The following is a 25,054-nucleotide window of genomic DNA, read 5'->3' as shown; positions in this document are numbered from 1 at the left end:
TGGATCTGTTCAGGGCTGGACTCTCATCAACCATCAGAAGTTTGGCGCAGATTGGACCATTTTTGCTGAAGTTATTAGCTACTTAATTTTTCATGGAATATCACCAATATTCTCCACAAATGCCGCTGGTATATGCTTAAAAAAACGGATCGATATGAGGTAACTATTATCACAAGCTTCTTGAGATGGTACAAGTCAATTTTGATGTCGATCGGGTTAAATCTCTAGGAAGAGTTGGTTTTAAGTACGGCCCCATCAAAAGACCAAATATTGACTAAATTTGCACTGACTTCCTGTTGGGTTCATGATATGGCTTTTTAAGGTTTTTGTGTGCGTCTCCTCACTCTCTATGAGCCTACCCATTTTACTCTAGGTAAAACCTCATCGAGGGGCTCAATGTTAGCAACTTTCTAGGGGAGCTACCGAGGCATTGAACCGGAGTGGGGAATGTTCAAAGCTTCCATTGCTGGAGCTGCAGTGGTGAGCTGTGGCCTCAAGGTCTTAGGTGCCTCAAGGGGCGGTAACCCTCAAACACCATGGTGGACACCGGTGGTCAGGGAAGCTGTCCGACTGAAGAAGTAGTCATTTCTGGGATATCCCAGAAGACTCCGGAGGCAGTTGCAAGGTACCGACGGACAAGAAGGGCAGCAGCCTCTGCTGTGTCAGAGGCAAAGCAGTGGGTGGGGAAGAAGTTTGGAGAAGTCATGGAGAAGGACTTTCGGACTGCACCAAAGTGCTTCTGGAAAATCATTCGGCACCTCAGAAAACGAGGAACAGTCCAAGCTGTTTAAAGTAAGGATGGGACGCTGGTGACCTCAACTGATGAGGTAATGGAAGGAGCACTTTGAGGAACTCCTTAATCCAACTCACACGCCGGCAGAGCTGGAGGCTGATCGGGAATAATTGTCAATATCTCTGGCGGAAGTCACTGAGGTAATCAAACAACTCCACAGTCGCAAAGCCCCAGGGATTGACGAGATTCGTCCAGAAATGCTGAAAGCTTTGGGTTTGGAGGGGCTGTCTTGGTTGAGAAGTCTCTTCAACATTGCATGGAAGTCTGGGACAGTGCCAAGGGAGTGGCAGATCGGGGTGGTGGTTCCTCTGTTTAAAAAGGGGGACCGGAGGTTGTGTGCCAATTACATGGGTATCCCACTACTCAGCCTACCGGGTAAAGTCTACTCCAAGGTGCAAGGTGCTCTATTCACACCAAATATCCACTGTTGCTATATCACTGCTGTATTAGCATGTTGTTTTTTTTAAATAACCAAGGCACTTCAACAAAAACCTTTATTTTGTGAAAAAAACAGTGAGCAAAATTAGAAAATAGTAACCATTGTGTCAGAAGAGAAGATTTAAACAATGTTTCCATATGGCTATGGGATTAAAAAATGTGTAGAGGCAACAGCTTTAAATGACTTCAGCACATCTGTGCCCACAGGACATCACTAGTTTCTCATACTGCTCTGGTTTGATCTTGGTCCGTTCTTCTTCAGTCTCTTTTACTGTTCAGTAACTGTAGTGGGTTTCTTAGACATTACTTTGTTGCCAAGGATTTTCCAGTGATTCTCTATGGGGTTTAGATCTGGAGTCTGGGCTGGCCACTTCATTGTTTTAATATTCTCAGCTTCAAGGAACAGCTTAACCTGTTTTACAGTGTGACAGGCGACATTTTCTTGCATGAAAACTGCAGCTGATTGGGAGACGGTTGCAGTGAAGGTGTTGCATGTTGCTGAAGGAGGTTCACATAAACATTTGCATTCACACTGACATGTAGCTGAACAAGAATCCCATCTCTTCTGCAGAAAACATCCCCAAAACCATCACACTTCCTCCTCCAATGTAACTGACTTCTTTACACACTTTGGGTTCAGTCTTTCCCAGTCCTATGCATCACTCTCATCACTGAAGTGCACTCTGGACCAGTTCTCCTATCTACACAACATGCTCCTCAGTAAAGTCAATTGTTTTATTATATTGGCAGCTTTAGTCCTCCATAAAAGGAATCACTATCTTTACAATATTTATAAAAGTTATTTAAACAATAAACACAGACACAGGTAATATAGAAAAAAGATGACTCAATAACTTTGCACCAACTTATCAGCATTACATTTTGTACTGGTACAAAAAATACATGGTTTGTCACTATTTGTACAAACACAGTATAATGCAGGAGTCGTAGCTGTACTCAGCTGTAGATTTAAAGTAAGTATAAAGGTAAGTAAAATATGTGCAAACATATACCGTATTTTCCGCACTATAAGGCGCACCTAAAAACCTTCAGATTTCTCAAAAGCCGACAGTGCGCCTTATAATCCGGTGCGCCTTATATATGGACCAATATTGAGCCACAACAGGTCTCGCAACTACGGTAAGCAGCCGCCGACTCTATTTTCCCCTGTAGAAGAAGTAGCGCGAGGTGCATGTTGAGATATATGACTGCGCGAAGCGTGCCGTTTCATTTCCATTTGTGTGTTTGTGTAAAGACCCAAAAATGGCTCCTATTAAGAGACACGCTTAAGACGCAGAGTTTAAACTCAAGGCGAGGAGTCACGCAGTAGAACACGGGAATAGAGCAGCAGCGAGAGAGTTTGACATGAACGACTCAATGGTGAGGAAGTGGAGGAAGCAACAAGATGACCTCCCCTGACTGTTTTGTTGACATTCCCTTTAGCGCAGCTCCATCTAATGGATGCTTAACGTAACCCCAGCCTCGACTGTAGCGTCTATTCTATGCGCCTTATAACGCGGCGCGCCTTATATATGAAAAAAGTTTAAAAATAAGCCATTCATTGAAGGTGCGCCTTATAATGTGGTGCGCATTATAGTGCGGAAAATACGGTATATCCTCCTGGGTTGAGGCCATTTTTTTCAGAACTGCTTTAAGACTAATGAACAATCGTAATAAGCATTGCTTTAAAATGGCATCCCCATATATCTTACACTTACGGTGCATGTAAAAATTTAACACACAGTTATAACACACACATGTTCATACTTTACACACATTGATTTTCCACCCATGTATTTACCAGTGTAGTCATGTCTTTTGTTGCCTGTTATCTCAGCCTCCTTGTGCGAGGCTTTGTGTTTGCACTTTGGTATTGGCAGGAATTTGTTTCCAGGGTTAAGTCACACAGATTTACACAACACAGCATTTCAATTAATTGTAGGAAACATTGCCCTTATACAGTATGCCGTCATAAAAAGAATGGGGACACATTTTGTAATCAAAAAGTGAAATTTACCCTTTAACTAATGAAGAAAAGACTTTCTCAAGAAATTAATTTACACCCTGACTCTAACTCAAGATCAAGATTGCCAAAGTTAAGGATTATATTTTGAGTTTATCCCAGTTTGTATGCATGTATCATTCACTCATACCGTATATTATCATTGACAATCTTATTTTAACACATTATCAAAACATATTTAGACTACTATCAAAGAATGATTATTTTAACATATGAATATGTTATTATTTGATGTTATTGTGCCACTGACATTTCCCCAGGATTATTAATTATTATTAATAATTAAAGAGGAACGTTCACATTATGTTTTAATGTGTGTGTATTCACTGTTAAATTCCTACACTAATCAAAATCCAGTTTTCACCAAGAGCTCGCAAAAAGAGACCAACCAACTCTCATCCACCTACTCAAAGCTGTCGAAGCTGAAGAATCCAGAGAGACTCTTTTTGGCTTAAAGCTAAAGATTTAGGGTTCACAAGGAAAGTAACCCTTTGACGCTGAAAATTTGTGCCACGGTGAAGCGTCCCCTATTGAGAGGCTATCGCATGCCGCCCTGTTGGACAGCCCGTCCACTTGTTGGCCTCTGACGAATCCTCTGACGACCTCGGGAGAGACCCGGTGTTCTGCACGTCTGGACGACTGATCTGGAGCTGTGAAACACACCTCCTTTCTCTGGATGAGTTTTGTGAGATGACGTTGTTGGTACTTTAATGAGCAGATCTGGTGACCACTGGCTATTTGATATTAAACTTTACTTTCCATAAAGGTATGATTAGAAATCGCGTTTCCATATCATGGCTTTTACCATGCCAATTCATTTCCTGTGTTATTTTCATCATGTATATTATGTATATAAATATATTCCCATTTTTGTAGTAAAACCCCCCAAACCCCAGTTGTTGTCTGTGAGCTTTCATTCTATTGTGCAAAGTTTTGAGCTCACTGTTTTACGAGAACAAACGTTTTCAGATTGAGATTGATACCATTAATTGATCAATTTAATTGATAAGAGAAACTGATAGAAAAGTATTCTTTGAATTATTGCAGGGGCTATAATACGTATAGTTCTCACTTCTTTGCCTACATGATAATGGCATCTGAAAGTTGTTGCAGGCTCAATTCTTTAAGACATTTATTCATAGTAATAACTGAAGAAGTAACTCACATAAGTTGTGAACAGTATGATAATGATGGTTTGCAGTCATCAGGACAAAACAAGTTTTTGGATGGGGTGTTGAACCACTGATTTTCCTTCTGTGTCCATTAGAATATGCTGCACACGTCCTGATTACAAAACTCCAAGATATCTGTTGTAAGTAAAATACATGTAAACGTTATCAACACGTGTGAGCGGTAGTTTGATTATATGTTTGACAATCAGAGTGTATTTGATTGCAGTCGTACCAGAGTGTGTGCAGTTGAAAACCGTCTCCACGTGATTGTAAAACTCCTCTCCGAGGATGGAGCGGTAGTCCATGTGGCTTGTGTGGACCAAACACTGAGTTGCATCTTTGAACAGCAGATCACTTTCTCCATATGGCTGAGACTCAAAGAGCTTGAACTCTGCTTTTGGGTTGGCTGTCAAAGTTTCCTATAAGGTAAAAAAAAAAAAAAAAGATTAAATATGAATCTAAACAACCCCCTTTTACTCTCTGCAATATCAAAGATCATAATGTAACTGTTGTGATCTCTGTGTGGTCATTACCAGAGCTGCTATTGGAGCTCAGGATTATGGTACCAACTGAAATGTGTCCATAGTCAGTGGTGGAGAGTAAATAAGTACATTTACTCAAGTGCAGTAGTAGAAGTGTAACTCAGGCGAAATTGGACCCCATGGTCTTTTTCGGCATGAATATACATCAAACAAGCCATTGAGACAGTTTTTTTCGTTGATCAACTATTTACAGAGAAGTCCCGGACAGTCGCTAAGAGCCAGACATGGTAACACTGAGTAGCTTGGGGCGGAGCGCTCAACCGTCCAAAACCTTTTTTTTTTTTTAAATATCTGGGATTAATCTCTATTAAAAGGCGATCAACGAAAAATAATTTGATGTATATTTATGGTGAAAAAGACCTTGGGGTCCAATTTTTGCCGGAGTAACACTTTAAAGTACAACTTTGAGGTACCATTTTATGCTGCTTTATAATTCTACTTCTCTAAATACACCTGTAAATAACTAGTAATACTTAACGAACATTATATAATCTTGTTAAAAGAGTTAACCTTGGGGAGCTCCAACACTTAAATACTGCTTAAATATTAGCACACCAAGAACAATAATCTGAAAACATGATATAAAATATGGTAATAAAACAGTGCATAATAAGTACTTTTACTTTTGATACTTTAAGTACATCACTTCTGTACTATTATTTTAAACCCTTAATGCAGGACATTTACTTGTGACAAAGTGTCGACAGTGTTGTATTAATACTTGTTACTACTTGTTAAGTGAAAGATGTGAATACTACACTGTCCAAAGTACAGTAAAACCAAAAGCTGGCATCAAATGTCTCGTCAGTCAGATTTGCACTCTTGTGTACTTCCTCTCTGATCAGATAATTCCTGATTTAAATCAACACTGTTTTACTTGTTTAAACATCTGAGAAATGTGTTTTTTTGTTTAGAAAAATGTGTCTATTTGTATATTTTCAAAGCATCAAACTTTGACCTAAAATAACCCTGTACTAAATGTAATGACAAGGCATCATCAAGATATCCCATCTCTCCCAAGTTGCAGCTTTAAGGGTTTAATCTGAGTGTTGGAAACACTGTTGAAACACTGTTCTTGACGATTTGAGGCAAGGGAGTCCCGTGTCCACACAGTGTGTAATAGGAAACCCCGATTTAAAAACACTTTTTTTTTTTACATAAGCTGACCTGTGACTTCATGAGGAAGTCGTACACTCTGGCCGTGAGCACCGGTCGTGTCATGATGATGTTTGGTGGGATGGCTCCAAGGTTACAGCTCTCCCACTCTGACAAAGGGGCCCGACGACCATCACCACACAGCAGCTCGTAGTCCGATGAAGACCACCCCTCTGCCCAACCGGTGGAACTCAAACCTTAAGAATAACTTCATATATGTAACATAATAAACATACAGTATATGTTAGCATTAGTGTGTGTGTGATTGTGTGTGTATCTCACTGAGGATGTTGTCAAGTAGGCTGTGCTGCTCAAGGAAGGCCACGTCGCCATAGCTTTTCCCACTGGGATCTCCAACCAGACACCTATAAATAATGACTTCATTATCGTCCAGTCACCAGGACAATTAAAACCAAAACTATCTTAAGGCTTGAAAATATGGTGAGAAATATGCTTTTTCAAAGCGTCACACCAGCAATCACGGATTAACAGAAAGCTCTGGTTCAGGTGAGCTACTGCACCTACCTTAATGCCCCCATGTTGCCATAGTAACGCTCATTGTGGTTGTCTGTGCAGCGTTTGGTGGCAGCCTCCCCTGTGCCTCCCAGACACACTTTACACAGATTCCCCTGAGAGCCAGGAAGGCAGCCTTTCCAAAACACGTAGTTGTACACTGAGAAAACACAAAGTGGGAAACTGCAGCTACACTGTCTGTGAGACTCAGTGCAATAATGCTGCATTCATGTGGTGCTGGAATAAAAAAGAAAAAAAAAAAGTTCCCCACTGGGAAAATTAATGTGACCGCCCGGCAAGTTGGAACAACTCGCCGAAAGTTTTTGTCAGGACTTGTCGAGTTGGCGTCATACTGTATAAGCAGGAACATGCCGGCTGAAAGTAAATGTGGGGTTGTTGGTAATAAACTTTTCATTAATTCATGAAATGCATATACTTGGTTTGCTCATGTGTCATTTGTAATATGGTATTAGGTTGTAACTGTTAGTTGCTGTACACGTAGAGTGACCTGGGTTAGTACGAAAAGTTATTTATTAGCATTAACCCTGATAACAAGTCAAGTAAAGCAATGTTATAGTAGTTTTGGGAAATGTACTGGTGCAGAGACAAACTCTGGGACAAAATCACAGATATAAAGTTTGGCACTAGAAATAAATACTGCAAACAGCTATCAACGTGTTGTTCAAACTCTCTGAGCAATAAAATACAACGCATCTTCTTTGTAGCGTCCTTGTTGTTTTCCACATTACGACTTAAAGCTCTTGAACACAGAAGTTCCAACTCGCAAAATGCGACGAGCACGTAAATGCAGCATAATACATTTAAAAGTGTTAAGGTCAAAAGGTCACAGCACGATGAAGACGGTGAATGCAGCTCCACATGAACGATTGGAAACAGTACCTTGGTTTGGATCACAGGGGGAGCTGCTGTTGTGCTCAAGGCTTAACGTGTGTCTGTAAGGAAGCAGCCAGCCCGCCGGGCTGTACATGTGGCCGTGACAGGAGCGCCGGCCTCCGAGGTTCCCGATGAATACGTTTCTGCTGGAGCGCTTTGCAACTGCCACACCCACCACTGAGGGCAACACTGAGGACGGAGACAGCGGCGGGTTTTCACATCACATCAGCTTACACAAGATTATTGCTCGTTGTTGGTTTACTGTGCTTCATACCGTCCGTTTCTAAGTGAGTTGATCCTTCAGCAGGCACACATTTTTCTCCTGAGACAACACAGAGGAAACAATCAATCAATGTTTTTTAATCAATGAAGTCTAGGACTGCAGCCTATGGAATACCATTTTGTTCAATACTATAAGTTTGTTAAATAATAAGTAAATACATAAATAAAGGAATGTCTATGAAATAAATAAATATGGCTGTGAAATAAAACCTGAATTGATTAAATTAATGCGGCAATACATTTATAAAAAATACAAATATATAAATAAATCAATATAGTAAAAAAAAGAAATATAAATCAATAAATTATCAAACTTGTTGGCATTTCAGGACTAATAAAGAAGACCATGAGTCAATACTATAAAGTAGAAAAGGATCCAACTTAATTTTGGAGTATTTTGATAATTTTTGATAATTTTTGAGAATGTAAAAAATCTTACCATAATATTCAGTCACTACAGGAACAAGACCACATTTTCCTGCAATGAAAGAGTGAGTTGCATCCAGCGAGACGGCGTCCACCTCGTCCCTCTGTAGGAAGAGTACGCAGGTGATTGCAGCTTGAAATTGAGTTGTTTTTTTCAAGTATGATACAACTTTAAAGGTCCCACATCAGCAGCAAAACATACAGAGCAGTAATAGAAACACATATTATGAAAGTTTAAAGGGGCCATATTATTTTCAAGTTAATCCTCGTATTTAAGGTTTCTACTAGAACATATTATTACATATATATTTTAGGGGCCGTCCACACGGACGCGGGTATTTTTGAAACCGTGTTTCTCTGCACGGTTTGGCCTTTCAACCGCAGTTGTTGGCTCCTGAAACCGAAGTTTTTTGTAACCAGAGTCCTGGGTGAACTTTTTCAAAAAGTTCGGTTTCAGCAGTGTCGTGTGGACAGGAAAACAGAGGAAACCGCAATTTCTTGTCGACATTGCGACGTTAAACAGTCAGTTGTATCCAGGGAGACTTGTGCAACACTCTAGACGTGACCAGATGACAGAGTTGCTGTTATGGAAGACCGAGCCAAAAATACTTGTGTTATTTAGCAACTTATCAGCACTTTGTGTGTGTCTTACTGTCAGTCCACAAGAAGGAATCTGCCAGGCCACGGTTTGCCACAGTTGTTTTTCCCGGTATGAATTTTTCCAGCCTTGTGATTGGCTAAAATGGCCTTCCTGTTAGGAGTGCTATCGCCACCTACTGCTTTGGTATGTGCATGACATAGTTTGAGGCGGATTTCGCGGTTTCATGTGGACAGAGATATTGTTTATCACACTGGTGGCATGGGCTAGGATTATTTTTAAACTGGTGGCAATAAAAGTTTGGGATCAAAAATACGTTATATGTTCATGTGGACTAGGCCTTAATGTTAAAAAAAACACGTTGTTTTTTCTCATGCTGTCTGTCTGAATATACCTGTATTCACTCTCTGTCTGAAAAGCCCTGTTTTAGCTCCTGTCTCATTAAGACCCCATCTGCTCTTATTGGTCAGCGTTTCCAGGTCTGCCCCATCTGCACTCTCTGTGTCTCTGCACCGTCATTGTAGCCGGGGAATGACTGTAGCGGCACTTTCTACCTATATTCATTATAGTTGTGACATCACAAATGTACAGTCCTGATGGCTCGTTTAAAGACATTACGCACTTCTCTGTGGATTGAGTGTTTTGATACTTTCACATTATTTATACGACACCTCAACCTGCTTTATAATTAAAAAAAAGGAAATGGAAATCTCACAAAACAATATGGGACCTTTAATATCCCTAAATCCTGTTATTCATACCACGTAAATGACTTACCTTAATTTTCTCAATACAGTCGCGCATTGAGACCGCTCTGACACACACCAGCGGGTCTGACTTGATACTGAGAGCCCACTGCTCACATTTCGTCTGCTCTGCCTGGCTAATGCAGCACCATCGCACAACACTGTCCTCCAGTGAACTTCCTGCAGACATACAGGCTCAATGAGGTCATAAAGTCCGAGTCTGTTTTGAATATAAAAAATTAACAATTTGAGTAAGCACCTTCATGTCCGAGACCTTTGAGGAGCGCCACATAATCCAGCCCCAGCACCTGACTGACATCCATGTCATCTGCCAGAACAGCTACTTTATCCGTCACGTCTTTGAAGAGAAGGTCGTTTTCTCCAAAAGAAGATGAGTTGAAAAGTTGGAAGCGCTGCCTCTCTCTTCCTCGTTGGCCAAACAGCATCTAAACAACAATAAATCATTCTGTAAGAATCTTTTATTTGCGTATTAAATACATGTAGAGTGGAGACTAAGTGCGTAATATGTGTGGGGAAAACAATTGATGAAAAAAAAAAGTACCTGCACTGTCACTAGAAATTTGCGAGCAATCTTGCGAAAGTTAAATCTGGTGACCATGCCGCCTCCTGGGCCACGTCCCAGATGACAGTTTCTGTAGTTGCTGAGAGGAGCCTGTGTGCCATCTGTGCACAGTAACTTGAAGTCATCTCTATCACTGTCTGAGAGAACAAACAAACAACAATATGAAAAGAAAGAAGAGGTTACAATCCTTAACTAGAATTACGGCCTTGTTGTTGTTTGCCTCCACCAAACAATCAAGTTGCAGTTTTGCAGACCCTTTGGCCACTGGGGCACCTCAGAGAAAAGTTTAATTGTAACACAATAAATAAATGATAAGATAATAAAAGTCTGTTAGAGGGTAGCTTACCTTGAATACTTTGAAGAGCTAAATGGTCCACAAATGCAACATCTCCTGCACCACTCCTGAGACATCTGTCACAGAGGAGAAGAAGCAATATGCGACATTCATTTCTATGCTGTTTTGACTGTTTACACGTTTGAAATATAGCAAGTTAAGTTTTGAGCTTGTCGTTTATTTGTTGAGCCTGACCTGAGGGCTCCTTGGCTGTTGTAGAAAGGCTCGCTGTGGGACGTTTCGCAGTGGTAATTCTTCTGGCGAATGAAGGACTTCTGGCCTTGGCACAAAGCGCACAGAGTTGGTGCCATGGCAGCAGCTCCAGGAACACAGCTGGTACTGAAAAAGGTACTTACGTCTGCTCAAGAGGAGAAAAACAAGGCCGGGGGACCATTAAAAACAGATGCCAAGATAGAAAAGAGAATGACAAAACTTTCGCACTAAACTGTTTTCACTGGCAGCGGATTATATTCTTGTTACCCTGACTGAGTGGCTTCTCCTTTGACCAGCTTAGGTAGTTGCGGGACAGCAGGAAGCCGAGTGGAAGGCTCCATCCGGCCGTCCATCGAACCCCACTGTGACAGCTCCGGAGGCCCTGCAGGGATCGTATGTCCAAACTGCTGTTTGTCACCACAGCCACAGACAGAACGCAGCCTCCTGAAGCGTAGACACAGAAACACAGACATGTTTACTGACTCAGACACTGTGCTGAAGAGTCTCAGAAACCTGGAGTAAACCTACCGTCACTATATATCTCTTTGGCGATGGCAACAAGGCCAAACTGCTTCACGGCAGAATAAACTTCTCCTGCATCCAACGTCACTATATCAGCACGGTTTGCCTGAAACAAAGAATTTATACAGTGAGTCTTAAAAGTACAAGTGTTGGCTCAAAGAAGACCGCACTATAGTTAATAAAGAAAGAGTTTTTGTCACTGATAAACTTCGTCAAGGCACCTTTTCTGTTAAGTTGGATGTCCTTTAAAGGAAAACGGCAAATGTTAATGGCTTTGGCTCTTCCTGGTTTTGGTGTTTTTGTACTTTCGTCCATTCCACATACCAACCTAAACTGATTCATCTGCTGGGTGTTGATGTAGATGGTGGCCATTACATTACATTACACCATTACATGGTCCTGTCCATCAAGTTTTTTCTCCACTTTAAAACGTTTTGGTCAGTACCATGGTCACTATTTTTTAAAACATTATATAAAGGATACTGAAAAAAAAAAGTTGCTAAAAATAAATAGGACTATAGTCTGATTTATCACCATCTCAAATGTCAGCCTTAAAAATCCAACATCTCTCGAGCTCTGAACAAGAACTTAACTTTTGTTGCAGAAGGCTTTACAACCCCCCTGGATCGACTGGAAAAGTCATGTGACGCAAATTTCTGTGTTCAATCATCTCAACAGCACTGAAAATAGTAAAAATCCACTATTATGTGATTAAAACATTTCAACATCAATCTGTTTTCTATATATCTTTTTTATTTTTTAACTCAGGTTTTTATCTTTAATTAATCTTTGAGAAATTGCCCCCCCCCCCAAAAAAAAAGTTAATGTATGAGTTTAAGCTTTAATAAACATAAACACAACAATCTGCTTAGACTTATTATCCTTTACACACACCTTTTGTGTGATTGCAGCCAGAGCTAAAATTACAATATGGCATAAAGGTGAAGGATGGCTCACCCTGATCCTATCGATGCAGTCAGTCGTGCTGGACGCTCGTATGCATGAGAGTCTGGCGAAAGCTGCCACAGCAGCTGGCGGCAGCACTGCCACCAGAGCTTTAGCCAGTTCTGCACACTTCCTCTGCTCAGGATCTGACACTGTGCACCACCGCATCTTCTTAGCTAACATGCAAGGAATAGTTCAGAAGATGAATATGCATTTAGTACAAAATTTGTCAACTCCACGCATATTTTAGTAAGATGCAGGTATTTTATGTATTTCTTTGCATATTCATTACAAAACCAACATTGATGAAGAAAATGAAATTATTAACAACATTTATAATGTTTTAAATCAGTTTAATAATGTCCACAAAAAGCTCAGAAAAAAGCAATATTTCAGGCAGCAACTAGTGGCAACATGTACAAAATGAAAAGAATAAAAAGACTTCATTCAACAACAGTGAGATTGAATACAAACATAAAATAACAAAACACTGACAGAAAATGAACTAGTTCGGTAACATAACTCACCCCTGACGCAGCAGATAAAGATGAAAAAGAGTGAAATGGCATTAAGTCCTCGCATGCTGTCCTGCTGTAGATCAAAGACTAAAAATATGTCTTGTGTAATCTGCAGAGCTCAAAGACAGCTGTCCTTCCCGTTAGTCTGAATTCCCTGAAACTCCTGCATAGATTTCCTAAAGCATAAGAGACACTACTACTAACGGATAAATAGAAAGTCTATTGCGCAAGGGCTGCCCCTCTGAAAACAGTAAAGTGACTTCTTGCACACATATGGAAAATATTTAGCACCATCTGTCATAAGGACAACCCCTATCCAACGTTTTCGCACAGTTTAAGTAGATGAATCAGTGAAAGCTGCTGTGAGCAACTTGGCTTTAATGTTTTTGGATTTGACAGTTTATTATTCTTATTCTACAGTTATATGTGTACATGAAAGGTCCGGTATTATGCTCATTTTCAGGTTCATATTTGTATTGAAGGTTTCTTACTAGAATAGTTTTACATGTTTTAATGTACAAAACACATTATTTTTCTCAAAGTGTCTGTCTGAATATACCTGAATTAACTCTTTGTCGTACTCCATTTTATGGCCTGTCCTTTTAAAACCCCTCTCCTGAAAAAGCCCAGTCTGCTCTGATGGGTTAGTGCTTCCAGGTCTTTTGCATCTGCGTTCTCAGCGTCTCTGCACCGTCATTGCAGCTGGCGAATGACTGTAACAGCCCCGCAGCAGCACTTTCTACCTTTATATAGTATAGTTGTGACATCACAACCCTACAGAAGTCCTGACGGCTCGTTTAAAGACACAGTTTTATGAATACAGGCTGTGTGCATTTCTGTCGATTGAACGTTTTGATTCTTTCACAGCACGTAAATCCGCTTTATAATAAAAAAAGACATGAAAATCTAACTTTTTTTGGAACTTTTAAGTATAATTTATTCCTATAATGCTCTAGAGGGATAAATGTTAATTCTCAATGTATGTATCAGCTGGTGAACAGTTTCCGCATTCAATTCTTGTGTCATTACTCCTGTTATTTCATGAAATGACATCCAAGCAAATGAAGTACAGTACAAACACTCATCAGGTGTAATCACTTTTGTGTGAGAGGCACTATATCATGTCATGTTGTGAACACGGAGTGGTCTATTTTCATCGCTTCTGTTTTCCAATGGGGAAAGAAACTCCTGAATCCTGCATGGCAGTCTGTAAATGCTGGATCCTCTCCACATAGAGCAGCATTGTTGGTTTTCGTTTTGCCAGTTCATTGGACAGTCTGTCGATGCGCTCCTCCAACTGTCAACATAAAAAGCATGTGTCACAAGTCAGTGATTTCATACTGCTTCCCCTCATGGGACCTCTGATTGCTGACTTCTTCATAGCTGATAATTTATTGTTGAACTCTCAGAAGAATGCATGCTAAATTGAAGCCATCAGAATAAGTAAATTTGGGAAGTCACTTTTGAATAACTTGCCCCATGATCATCACTGCACAAGCCCCGACTCTTTACATAATAAAAGAAGCTTGTACATTTAAGGGTATTTCCGCTGATCAAACAATAGAACTGCATTCTTTGAGACTGTTTTCTTTTCTTTATCTTTTCTGGCTTGTGGATAAAACGTTTACAGCCTTGGGGATTAACAGAATACACTGAACAGCATTACGTCATTGGGATACAGAAAAAGTTACTGTAACTGTATTCCGTTAAAGTAACAGAAAGAAAGGATGTAATCAGATAAGAATGCAATTTCAATCTAAACTCAGCAACAACATCAGGAGATTTGGGGCGCAACAACTAAATCACAGGTGTATCTTTAATAAGGGTCTATCAATCATAATTACTGCCATGCAAGAGCAGTAAATTCTGCCCGTGTGCAGTCGTACTGTTTCATGTTTAATGTAGCACAAAATAATTTACTTCTTACCTCATTCAACTCTTGACATACAGCATTTTGTTCCATTTGCTCGTCCTTTCCACTGGTCTGCAGCCAACTTTGCAGTACCTCTTTTAGTTTTTGCCATGCCCTAAGATGACACACATAAGCAAACATTACAACTACTACTACCCTGTAGACAATGGGCCTTGATCACCAATGCATAAGATGTTCTTACTTTGTGCATAAATAGTGTGCATCCAAAATAACCGTTGGATTCATGACCGGCCAATTTTGGTCTTTCCACCGTGCGTATGTTTGTGTATCAGAATCATTCTATTTACAGACTTTTCTCTATAGAAGGAAATACATTTACCCAGGAGGTGGATGAAGTTGTTACAAGAGAACTAAAAAAAAAAAAAGCAAAGCAAAAAAGGCAAAAAAAGCAAAAGAATTTCATGACTGAAGAATTTGAAACACTAGTATCGAAGGAGGATTACGTGAATTGTCAGCTGTTTGTTTTTTCTACACAGAACAATCTGAGAAGGCATCACTGTAAACTGTTGGGAAAAGGCAGGCATTCTCAATACCTGGCAGGGTATTGGATGAACTACCTGTCTATTAAACTCCCGCTGAAGTCAATAAGGAGAAGAGAGAAACATCTAATCCATCGTGAAAAGCCTTCAGTGTTATTCTCTCATTGAATAAATACTCTCCAGAGGTAAAACTAGAAAAGCTAACTACTTTAGGTGCCGCCATCGTTGCCATGAAGGAGCAGTAGCCTCTCTTGTCGGCGTCACTCCCCACTCCCCCCTCAACTGCCAGAAGCTCCACACAGGACACTGATTGGTCGGATGACATTTAGCCAAAACACTTACGCATAACTTGGAGCCTGATGATCTTGGAAATTTGGCTGCTGTGCAAGGTAACGAGGAGGAAGCCGGAAAATGAAAATGGAAACCCAAACTGTTTTATTCCATTAAAAACTAGGGCCAGTGTGTGTGTGTGTGTATGTTTCCTTTTTACTAAGACAGCCGGGCTTTGTCCAAGTCAGGTAAGAAAATATTGATGAATCCCGAATTTGTGCATTCAATATTCATACTCACAGTTTAAGCACTGCAAGTTTGTGAATGAGTGTTCAACAATGTGAGGCTAACAGAAAAACACGGATGTCGCAGATTTCGTACCGTAGCTGCTTCTTGTCCTGTTGGTACGTCACCATGTCCTGCTGAATGCTGAGCAGTTCTCCGGTCAGAGCTGAAGTTGGATCTGTCGCTGCGGCTTCTACAGTTTCTCCACTGGGTGCTCTCACACGCACGTCTTGAAGAGGCGCAACAAAAAAAGCATTTGTGATATTCCACATAATCCAAACTAGACAATGCTGTTATTTTAAAGTGAATTCAAAGGAATAACTCAAGAAAAGCACAGGTATCATACCTGAATAAGCCGATGAGTATTGTTGAAAGGACGGGGCAAACTGATGAAGAGGTACAAGTGGAGCTTCTCCCCAACCTGAGCTGTTAGTCCTCCCCAACTTGGGGGGGAAAAGCAAACGTTTACCCAAGTCAGGTTACTCACTTTAGCTTTGAACATATACCTGATATCTGTTGAAGTCAAACAGGTGATTATTACCGTATCTTCAGCTCCTGTGGTCATGAAAGCAGAGGGAGGTAAAAGAATGTCTTGGTTTTGGGTTTCCTGAAGAGAGTCCACAGTGGACACGGGCGGTTCATTGGAGATGATGATGCTCTGATGGGTGGAGGACACAGGGGATTTAGCAGGATGGAGGCAGAACGAAACTGTACGATGGCCTTCCTGTGAATTGCGACCGAGCTGCGAGAGTTTTAAAGCTGCTTCAGTGGTGGTGACAGTCTGCTTTTGGGTGCTAGAAAACAAAGAGGAAAAGCTGAAAGTTTTTTAACATAATGTTTCAATTTTAGTTCATTTCTAACTAGAAATACATGTTTAGTGTTAAAAAAAACGCAATGTATGTTAGGTAGAAAAAAACAATACTTTATATTTGGTGGAGACTCAAACAGTTCCTCGCAGCGTCGTGGCTGACGTCGTGGTGCACGGATGAGCGGTCTGTAGTCCCAAAAAAAACAAAAACTTCTGTAAGACTGAAACACCATAAGTGTTGAACACAGATTCAGTCTACAAGTTCAGACTCACAGCATATTAAGAACGCCATCTCCAGCTTCCTGCTCCTCTGAGTCAGACTGAACACTCTCTAATCCAGGTGAAGTTAAACAGAACGTCACGCTCTTTTTCGGCGGTCGCCCTATGACCTCTTGCTCTCTTCGTGATTTACACAGCGCCCGCTGCTTCCACCGCATTGCGCAACGCCGCACCACTCTCTGGAGATGTCGTGACCTCTGCAGAAGAGCAGAAAAAGAGCAGGATTCACGTCATCTTGGTGGTGTTAAATGTATGTTTCATGGGTGCGGACTCTATTTCTCTGTCATATACATGTTCTTCTGTCCTGAACCTAGTATTATCCTCTGGATGTGCGTGCCTTTGTGAACTTTTAACAAAAGTTTCACACCCACCTGCTCTTGGCCATGCTGTGTTAGGCTTGTTGTGAGATCACTCATGTGAGCAGCATACGTGAGGATGCGGGTCACGCCCTCTCTCAGCAGCTCGTCTCTGTAGACCTGTGCAGCTCTGGCCGCCTGCTCTTGCTTTCTGCGATGCTCTGTGACCCACAGCCTCCATCCATACAACACCTGCAGCAGATTCACGAAACAACATGAAGACCGTGTGAGCACCGATTCCACTATTCGGTGCTGTATTTTTGCAACGAGAGAAGAATGTGCGCACAGGTGTTACCTTGGCCTGAAGACTGAGGGACCAGTGCCAGAGTGCTCGCTCCGTCTGCTTAGCTTCTCTCTGTCTGTGCTGCAGCTGTTCACAGGAAGGAAACCAAAGTCACGGACAGTTTAACTACACTAAGTCAAACCACAAATATCGGTCTGAATGTCTGACCATGTTCCATACAGAGAGCTGAACAATTAGCACCACAGAAAACAACATCATACAAATAAAACAAGGCTAATTTTCTCTACCTCTGGCTGAGGTTAGGAACCTTAAAGGGGTACACAAGCAATTTTATAATTCCATAAAGTTGGGGGAAAATGTTTAGAAATTCTTAAAAAAAACATACAGCTGTTATACAGCGATCTTTATGTGTAAAATCAGCTGCGTTTAAGAGGATAAAGTGTTCAAGAAACAAAGAAACAAACCTTCATTTTCCACTTTTCAAAATGCGTCTGGTACACCTTCAATCTCAGCAAAAGGATTCCCTGTCGTTTCATTACCTATAATGAAACATATAATCAAAACTTTAACAACTCACAATGAGACGTTAACAGTGTTATATATGTGTTATAGTGTGTGTTAAGTGTTATAACAGTCATGGGAAAATGAAGTCACAACCTTATTTTTCTGATATTGGCTGTGATGCTTGTTCCAGGCCGTCAGTGCTTTAGAAAGGAGTTTGGAGACGTTGTGCTGCCTGGCTTTTCCCATGCATACTTCCTCTCTCCGAGCCTCTCTGGCCTTCTGCCTCCACTGTCTGAAAGACCGCAGCAGCCGCACTAAACAAAGAAAATATCAAGCTAGAAAAGTGTAGGACAATTCAGGTACATGTGCCTTATAAGTATTCTGAGGTGGAATACTATGAAAGCAGTGATAAAACAGACAAAAGCAGATGGCAATCTGGCTCACAGTTGTCTGAGATAGGGATATGCAAGAGTACTGTTTTTGTTATTTGAAAAGAAGTGTTGAAATGTTTTTTGTAAGTGGAACTGTGTGTTAAACTTAGTTTGTAACTAGATGAACAGGTGAAGAGTGCAGCCCTCTGCCAAGGCATGCCCCGTCTCACAATGTTGTTACAGTGTGAATTTGCGTCGTGAGCTCATTTTTCAGATTATTACGACACCACATGAATGCACCACAGTAATGCAAAGTTAAGGAAAGTGTATCAACCACGTGATTTAGATCCGTTCCAAGGTTAAAGGTTTCTTCCTTGGCCCATGCTTCACCTTTCCATAAAGTTTCATGAAAATCAGGCCAGTAGTTTTTCAAAACAACACAGCCAAAAGCATAACCTCCTTTGCAGAGTATTAAACTGTTTTCTAGGGTCTGTATCATTGGGGCATCATCTGTGAAAGCTGGCCAATCAGCTGTCAGCAGCAAATCACATTAAACTAACATGTCTTAACAAGCTGAAGGTGTAGAAAAAGTACATTCCATGAATATACAAAAGGGAAATTCAGAGAAGGAAAGTGACATTCACAAAAAAACTTTATCTGCCAACAGAAAAGAAACATTGAAATGGTATTGAAAATATACTGCATGTGGTCACTTTGAGGAGTTCTGTTGTTACCTTGATTTATTGACCTCTGGGCCTTGCTGACTGCTTCCCCCTGTTGGTGGCGCTTTGACACTGCACGTGCTGTTGCTCCCCTCCAAGCAAGAAACACCTTAACAGATTTAGTGCAAAGACAGCAATAAGCAAAGGCTCCCACAGAGGAACAACACGATTAGTTTAAGGGAATAATATGACTAGTTTTGCATTGCATTGATAGTTTTGACTGCTTTACAACCTTGAGTTGAAGTAAATGCTGATAGTGATTCTGTGCTCGTTGCTCTGTGAGCCTGAGCTCTGCCAGCAGCACTGCTTTCTCCCTCCAAACACACAGAACCGTCCTGGAGATATATTATTTAGGAGAACAAGCTGTTGTGAAGCATTCAGATGGGAGAAAATGGGAGAAGATGTCAGAAGAATTTGCGTTCAATACCTGAGAAAGTTCTGTTGTTTTTGCCTGTAAAGTTCCTCTGCGTGACCATAGATCTGACACATCTGCAGGTGGTGTTTCTGCGAACGCAACAGTGCATCAGCTTCATCTTTATGACTCCTGAAGAAGTCGTTCAATTACAAACGCAGATGTACCTTCCAGGCCACAAATGTGTGTGTGAGAAGTTTGACTTCATGGTAACGCTGCATCTGCTTCAGTCTGCTTTTCTTCAATCTCTGGCTCTGAACAAACTGACCAACACACACACACATACACACACAGTTCTGTAGCACTTTTCCTTGATTTTCTTAACAATATGAACATACAAATTAGATGTTAAACACATGAGAGCTGTGTTATATTATACATCTTTCAAATAAGACACATGTATGTACTGTAGGTCTGGTATTAGACTTGAAAACCATTTTTAGTTTGTTCAATAACTAAAACCGTTTCCAAGTTTCCTTTTACAAATTTCCAGACTTCAACAGGTCACAATCTGTCTTTCTTTAAGCTTTGAGACAAAATAACAGATGCCTTCAGAGATTATGTGAACAGATGCTGTGCAAACTAGATGAAAACAAAACCACAGAGTTACCTTTTTCCATTTTTCCACAGCCCACCTTGTGCAGCGCAGGTCACCCTGATGACAAGCCTGCTGCTCTCGACTTCTCCTGACATGCAAACGAATGTGTTAAAACATGTGTATGTTTGACAACAGATGAGTGAGTTTCCCCGCTTTACTCACCCACTTCTGCTGCACTTAGTTTGCTTCACCTGTCTCGTATCTCGGTGCTGTTGTCCTTCCACTGTGTTATCGTCTTGTGAAGCAGTCTGCGCAAGTAAAGGTGGTCTGAAGCCTTCTGTTTCTCCTCCTCATCGATCTTCTGCTCTGTCCGTTGCCTCCAGCGAGACCAGGCTCTCTGCAGGTGGCAGCGCTCCTCGTGTAGAATTGCCTGATAACAGCGAGTTTGGATTATGTATGTATCGGACATGTATCAAATACACACTCTTAATCAACAACGCGCAGGAGTTTGTGTTTCCATTTACAACTAACATACCATTCGCTTAGAAAGCATCTGCTCCTTGTGTTTCTCTGATTGCCCCCACCAGGTGTAGAACGCCCAAGTGTACTGGCGCTGCCTGATAAACACAGTGATCAAACAAATCATACAGATTTGAGACAAACTCTGTTGATTTGGAAATTAATCACGACACAAGTACAAATCAGGGAGTTGGTAACTTACTGATTATAGACTTCTGCCTGGTGTCTCTTCTGTTTCTGGAGTCTTCTCTGCAGAGTAAACTCAACCCAGGAGTCGAAACACAGAGGCAGCGTGCGCTCATTAAACCAAATGTCCGCACAATGCTCCAATTCCTGCAAAAAAAAAATTGCGTTTTTGAGTTTGCAATTAAACTATACTGTATGTTTTATGGGGGTCATTCATATATCACTCATGTGTTCAACTACTGTCCAATATTGTAAAAAAGTGAGATTACCATGTATTTTTTATTATAAAGCAGGTCGAGGTGCTATATAAATACTGTCAAAGTATTATTACTATTAAAGCGCTCCGTCTACAGAGAAATGCACACAGCCCTTATTCAGAAACTGACTTTAAATGAGCCGTCAGTACTTCTCTACGGTTGTGATGTCACATCTTTACTATAAATAGTACAGTCATTCCCCTGCTGCAATGACGGTGCAGAGAGCGCAGAGGCCGAGCAGACTTGGCTTTATTCAGTAACAGGGTCTTAAAGAGACAGGCGCTAAAATGGAGTGTTTCATGTATTTATACAGGTATAATCAGACAGACAGTATGAGAAAAGTAATGTGAATGAAAATAAGTATGGACCTAAAAATGAGCATCATATGGGACCTGTGTCCTTATCTCTGCTCTCTAAGTACTGCTCATGTAGTGGTTCTAAAAAGCACCTGCATGTGTCTCCGTTCAGCAAGTTTATCTCTCCAGTGGTGAAAACAGCTGCTCAACAGGGATGTCCTGTAAAGAAAAGTCCAAACTGATGTCCAAATCGTGCAAACAGGAAGATCTTTATATGAAATATGCAACATCTTTGTAGATCGGATGCTACAACATAAAACAATTCACATATTTGCCAAACACATTTAAATGAAAGCACCTGTGTTTAGTCAGTGACATTTCTGTTAGGAGTTGAAAACTCTTGTCTTCAGCCTCCTCCAGACGGCCCTGCCACAGCTTCCAATACTTAAATGTCATCTATGAAAAAACCCAAGCATTAAATCTTTAAGAATGTTACTTAGTGTATGGGACTGACACTGTAGTATTAGGGTAATAATTACAGTTTGATGAAAATGTTGGACAGCCATGTTTTTGTTGAGTCGCTGTGTTTTGTTCCTGGTGATGTTAAGAGAAAGTCCCTGCAGTCCAGCGTGCTGCAAGAAGAACGCACAGCGATCAGTGCATTAAATGACTGCATTCTCCCCTTAGATGCAGTTGCTTAATTCACATTTTATCTTACCAACAGATGATCCTGGCGATGTTGACTTGCAATCCTGTTCCTTTCAGCCTCTTCCCTGCACAGCATCACATCTACTGACAAGCTCAAGAACCAAACAACGTTACTGGAAATGTTAAGCCCTTACTACCCCTCAGTGGATTATGTATTAGGCCGATAATGGCAAGAACCACAATCGTGATTATTTTGGCCAAGATTGAGATCACAATTACTTATGACTTTGGAAATATTGTGCATTTATTGATTTTATTTCAAGTATTTTTAACAGTGGATTGTCTTCCATTTTAAATATAATTTTAAAAACATTACAAAAATGTTTTAAAATAATAAAATTAATAATATATATATATATATATATGGATACATTTAAATAAATTATAAATTATAACTTTGATGAAATATGTTGTGGTGCGCTACCATAACCTACTGAAAACTCCTACACGTATGTTCAACATATACAGTAACGGGTGTGCTGGATTTCTATCACATGAGCATGTTTCCTAATCGAATGCAGCATCATAATTGTTTTATCTCAGTTATCTTGTTTTCACAATCGTTGGAAGCCACAATAGTAATTGAAAACAAAATTTAACAAATCTCCCAGCCCTTGTTCTACACATGACAATGTAATTGGTTGAAAATGTAAGGTATGTTTATTTTATATTTTGATTAGGATACAAGCTCTCCAGTGCTCCAGTGCTCTACGCTGGGTGCGCCGTATGGCTAAACGCCCTGCAGCCTGCAAACGGTCCTCCTCGCTCCATTTACAATGCAATGCACTGTTCCATTTCCTCCACCACATCATCAACAGGTGGAAATCACAGGCACGCTGAGCCACAGCTAAAAAACAAACAAACAAATAAAATAACAGAAAAGGAAAGAGAAAACATAGTAATCATGTATGAGAGTATGAAACATATCGCATGAAGCCTGTGAACCTTGGTGAATTTTGACTGAAATTGCTTTGAGGATATCGCATGAAGGAGCTTGTGGTTTATTAAATGAAGAAAGACAGATAATCTACAATGACCTTGTGACATTTTCTTGGTTTGGAGAGAGCCCACGTAACTTTTCCAACATTGTAATGTTTTTCTTTTCAGTCTGAGGATGAAGTGAAGTGCAGCTTTGGATTCTTTCTCTTTCTGGCAACGAGCAGCCGCGTGCGTTTCCTTCCATTGAAGCCAAATCTTTGAAAAAATAAAAATTAGACGCATTGCCACACAAAACACAAAGGAACAGGATCAGCCTTCTCCATACATAATGTTGACAGTATATGATATACAATACAATATATATATATATATATATATATATATATATACAATATCCTGGATCGGTTGGATTATGCCTTTACCCTGCTTTGCAAAGTAAGCGCCCTCTGTTTCAGGGCTTGATCCTCTAAAGCACGAAGGTCCTGTTGCTGCTGCAGCCGAGTCTGCCACAAGCTCCACGCCGAGCTGCAGAGGCAAAAACACAAAAACGTTAAAAACACATAATCCAAAAAGCATTATGAGTTTAGGTCCAGTTTGTATACACTGATCTTACTGCAGGGTTGCCAGTCTGTTCTGCTCCAGCGCAGATTCAAGCACCCTGTTCTTCATACGCCTAATTTCTGTGAAATCCACCCATCGTCTCCACACCAGACGCATCTGGTGTCTGTCAGCTAGTTGAGGAAATAATAATGATGAAACAGCTGCTTGTAATATTAAACAAAACTTAGATATACTGTCAGTGTATGTAACAAAATCATACCAAATGACTGAGCAATTTGGACTTTGCTCTTCTTTTCCCTCTGCAATGACATAAATGTTCGCCAGCTGTGCAATGCAAAGTTATACAGATAATACCTGAAACACAAAATACATCATTAGCAGACAACCACGATCTGGGACCAGCTGACTTGAGGTAAAGGACTGTGTCTTGTGTACCTGTAGTGACACTCTGCCCGCATTGTGAGACTCCACTCCCTCCTGGATGTCCACCACTCGTCTCTCCATCCTTGAAAGGCCCGTCTCAAAACCACGCTGTCACAGTGGGCCCTGCGACATGTAATATTCCCTTGAATTAGAGCACATCAGGGTCTAATAGGATTTTTCAAAGTCGAGAGCAGGCTGCGATCCTAGCTTGAAATATAAAATGTTTAATTATTTCAACAACTCCAGTTTGCAAAATAAGTGTAACATGTTACTTGGCTTTATGAGGAAGAATTCGGCCAAAGGTGTTCTGCATCCATATCTTCAGGAACTTCCTTGCCAGGTGCCTGCAGTGGTCGAAAAACTTAGTCTAAGTTAGAGGTCTTCAACAGGGGGACCCCTCAGAGTAACTCCAGGGGGTCCGCTAAATTGTTTGATAATCTCTCTGACATTTTTTATTTTATTTAAAAAAAATATATATATTATAGAAAAGTATTAAAGTATTATTCGAAAAGAAAAACTACACTAGATAGACTTACTGTCTACCATAAAGTTACATACAATTGAGCTGAATGATTCAATTTGTATGTTTAACATGTATAATATGAATATGTTAATTGTAATATCTTAGTAGTGTATGCACCATGAAAAGTTGTGTGTAGACTCAGGTCCAATTTACTATGCAACTCAATTAAATACAATATTTGTAGTATGGGGTCCCTGCTGCTTCTCTCTTTCAGCTTTCGTTGGCCTAAAAACTCGTTATTATAAAAACAGACTGCTACTGCTGGTAGTACTGCACCTTATTCTTAGCTCCTTGAGTCTTCCACCTTTGTTCCAGTTGTACCCAACTCTGTAAGGGATCTTTCTGGTATGAACTTTGCGGGCTTGTTGTCTTTCAGCAGCTGAACTGACAGTACCTGGTCGAGGTATTACTGGATTTCGCTTTCTGGCGTTACTGTTCATCATATTAGGTCAAACCACAACATCACATCTGAAATCAACACCACAAACACCGAAACTTGAAAGCAGGTTTAGGAATAAATAACTAATTAGCATCCGTCGTCAATGTGGAGAAAATTGTTCGGGTAACGAAAGTGCCGCGCGTTTGTTTTTCCTGTCACGTGACCGCGGGTTGTCAACGGCAACAGGCAATACACACAGTGACGTTGAATGTGTCTCTTTGGAGTTTATTTTTTCTTTCCTTTTATAATTTAATGATTATACTTTAAAATCATATTTGACCACTATGTAAAACTTAAAACTCAAA

At 40.5% G+C, this 25,054-nt stretch overlaps 2 protein-coding genes across 2 annotated transcripts; both read right to left on the bottom strand.

Annotated features, from left to right (window-relative positions):
* Positions 1-1,336: 1,336 nt before the first annotated feature.
* Positions 1,337-12,933, bottom strand: sxph (saxiphilin). Its single transcript, XM_083938561.1, has 17 exons — positions 12,707-12,933; positions 12,192-12,355; positions 11,241-11,340; positions 10,980-11,156; positions 10,695-10,857; positions 10,512-10,576; positions 10,145-10,302; positions 9,842-10,028; positions 9,614-9,762; positions 8,252-8,342; positions 7,805-7,852; positions 7,537-7,719; positions 6,649-6,796; positions 6,406-6,488; positions 6,136-6,320; positions 4,659-4,845; positions 1,337-4,561 (listed from the first exon to the last, which is right to left on the bottom strand). Exons 1-17 carry the CDS (start codon positions 12,759-12,761, stop codon positions 4,518-4,520), a joined length of 2,187 nt encoding a protein of 728 aa, XP_083794687.1. The 5' UTR covers positions 12,762-12,933; the 3' UTR covers positions 1,337-4,517.
* Positions 12,934-13,850: 917 nt separating this feature from the next.
* Positions 13,851-24,783, bottom strand: sfi1 (SFI1 centrin binding protein; the record flags this gene model as incomplete). Its single annotated transcript, XM_083939561.1, has 31 exons — positions 24,587-24,783; positions 24,060-24,131; positions 23,800-23,910; positions 23,624-23,718; positions 23,417-23,534; positions 23,226-23,328; positions 22,902-23,058; positions 22,550-22,711; positions 21,875-21,945; positions 21,696-21,788; positions 21,515-21,612; positions 21,309-21,375; positions 20,620-20,750; positions 20,434-20,515; positions 20,150-20,328; positions 19,971-20,046; positions 19,528-19,623; positions 19,376-19,452; positions 19,181-19,283; positions 18,961-19,057; positions 18,009-18,169; positions 17,816-17,890; positions 17,403-17,477; positions 17,123-17,299; positions 16,746-16,948; positions 16,587-16,658; positions 16,206-16,458; positions 16,011-16,107; positions 15,761-15,893; positions 14,625-14,724; positions 13,851-13,994 (listed from the first exon to the last, which is right to left on the bottom strand). Exons 1-31 carry the CDS (start codon positions 24,751-24,753, stop codon positions 13,851-13,853), a joined length of 3,645 nt encoding a protein of 1,214 aa, XP_083795687.1. The 5' UTR covers positions 24,754-24,783.
* Positions 24,784-25,054: the final 271 nt, after the last annotated feature.

Source organism: Echiichthys vipera (genome assembly GCF_963691815.1).
Source record: "Echiichthys vipera genome assembly, chromosome: X".
Taxonomy (NCBI): Eukaryota; Metazoa; Chordata; class Actinopteri; order Perciformes; family Trachinidae; genus Echiichthys; species Echiichthys vipera.
Note: the sequence above shows the minus strand (reverse complement) of the source record. Positions and strands in the feature narration are given on the sequence as shown.

Excerpts from the sequence above, each read along its gene's own strand:
- sxph (XM_083938561.1), bottom strand. The coding sequence starts at position 12,761 with ATGCGAGGACTTAATGCCATTTCACTCTTTTTCATCTTTATCTGCTGC. Across the intron at positions 8,343-9,613 it reads ACTGTATTGAGAAAATTAAG|AGGGACGAGGTGGACGCCGT; the intron begins GTAAGTCATTTA and ends CTCTTCCTACAG. Across the intron at positions 6,489-6,648 it reads GGCAACATGGGGGCATTAAG|GTGTCTGGTTGGAGATCCCA; the intron begins GTAGGTGCAGTA and ends CATTATTTATAG.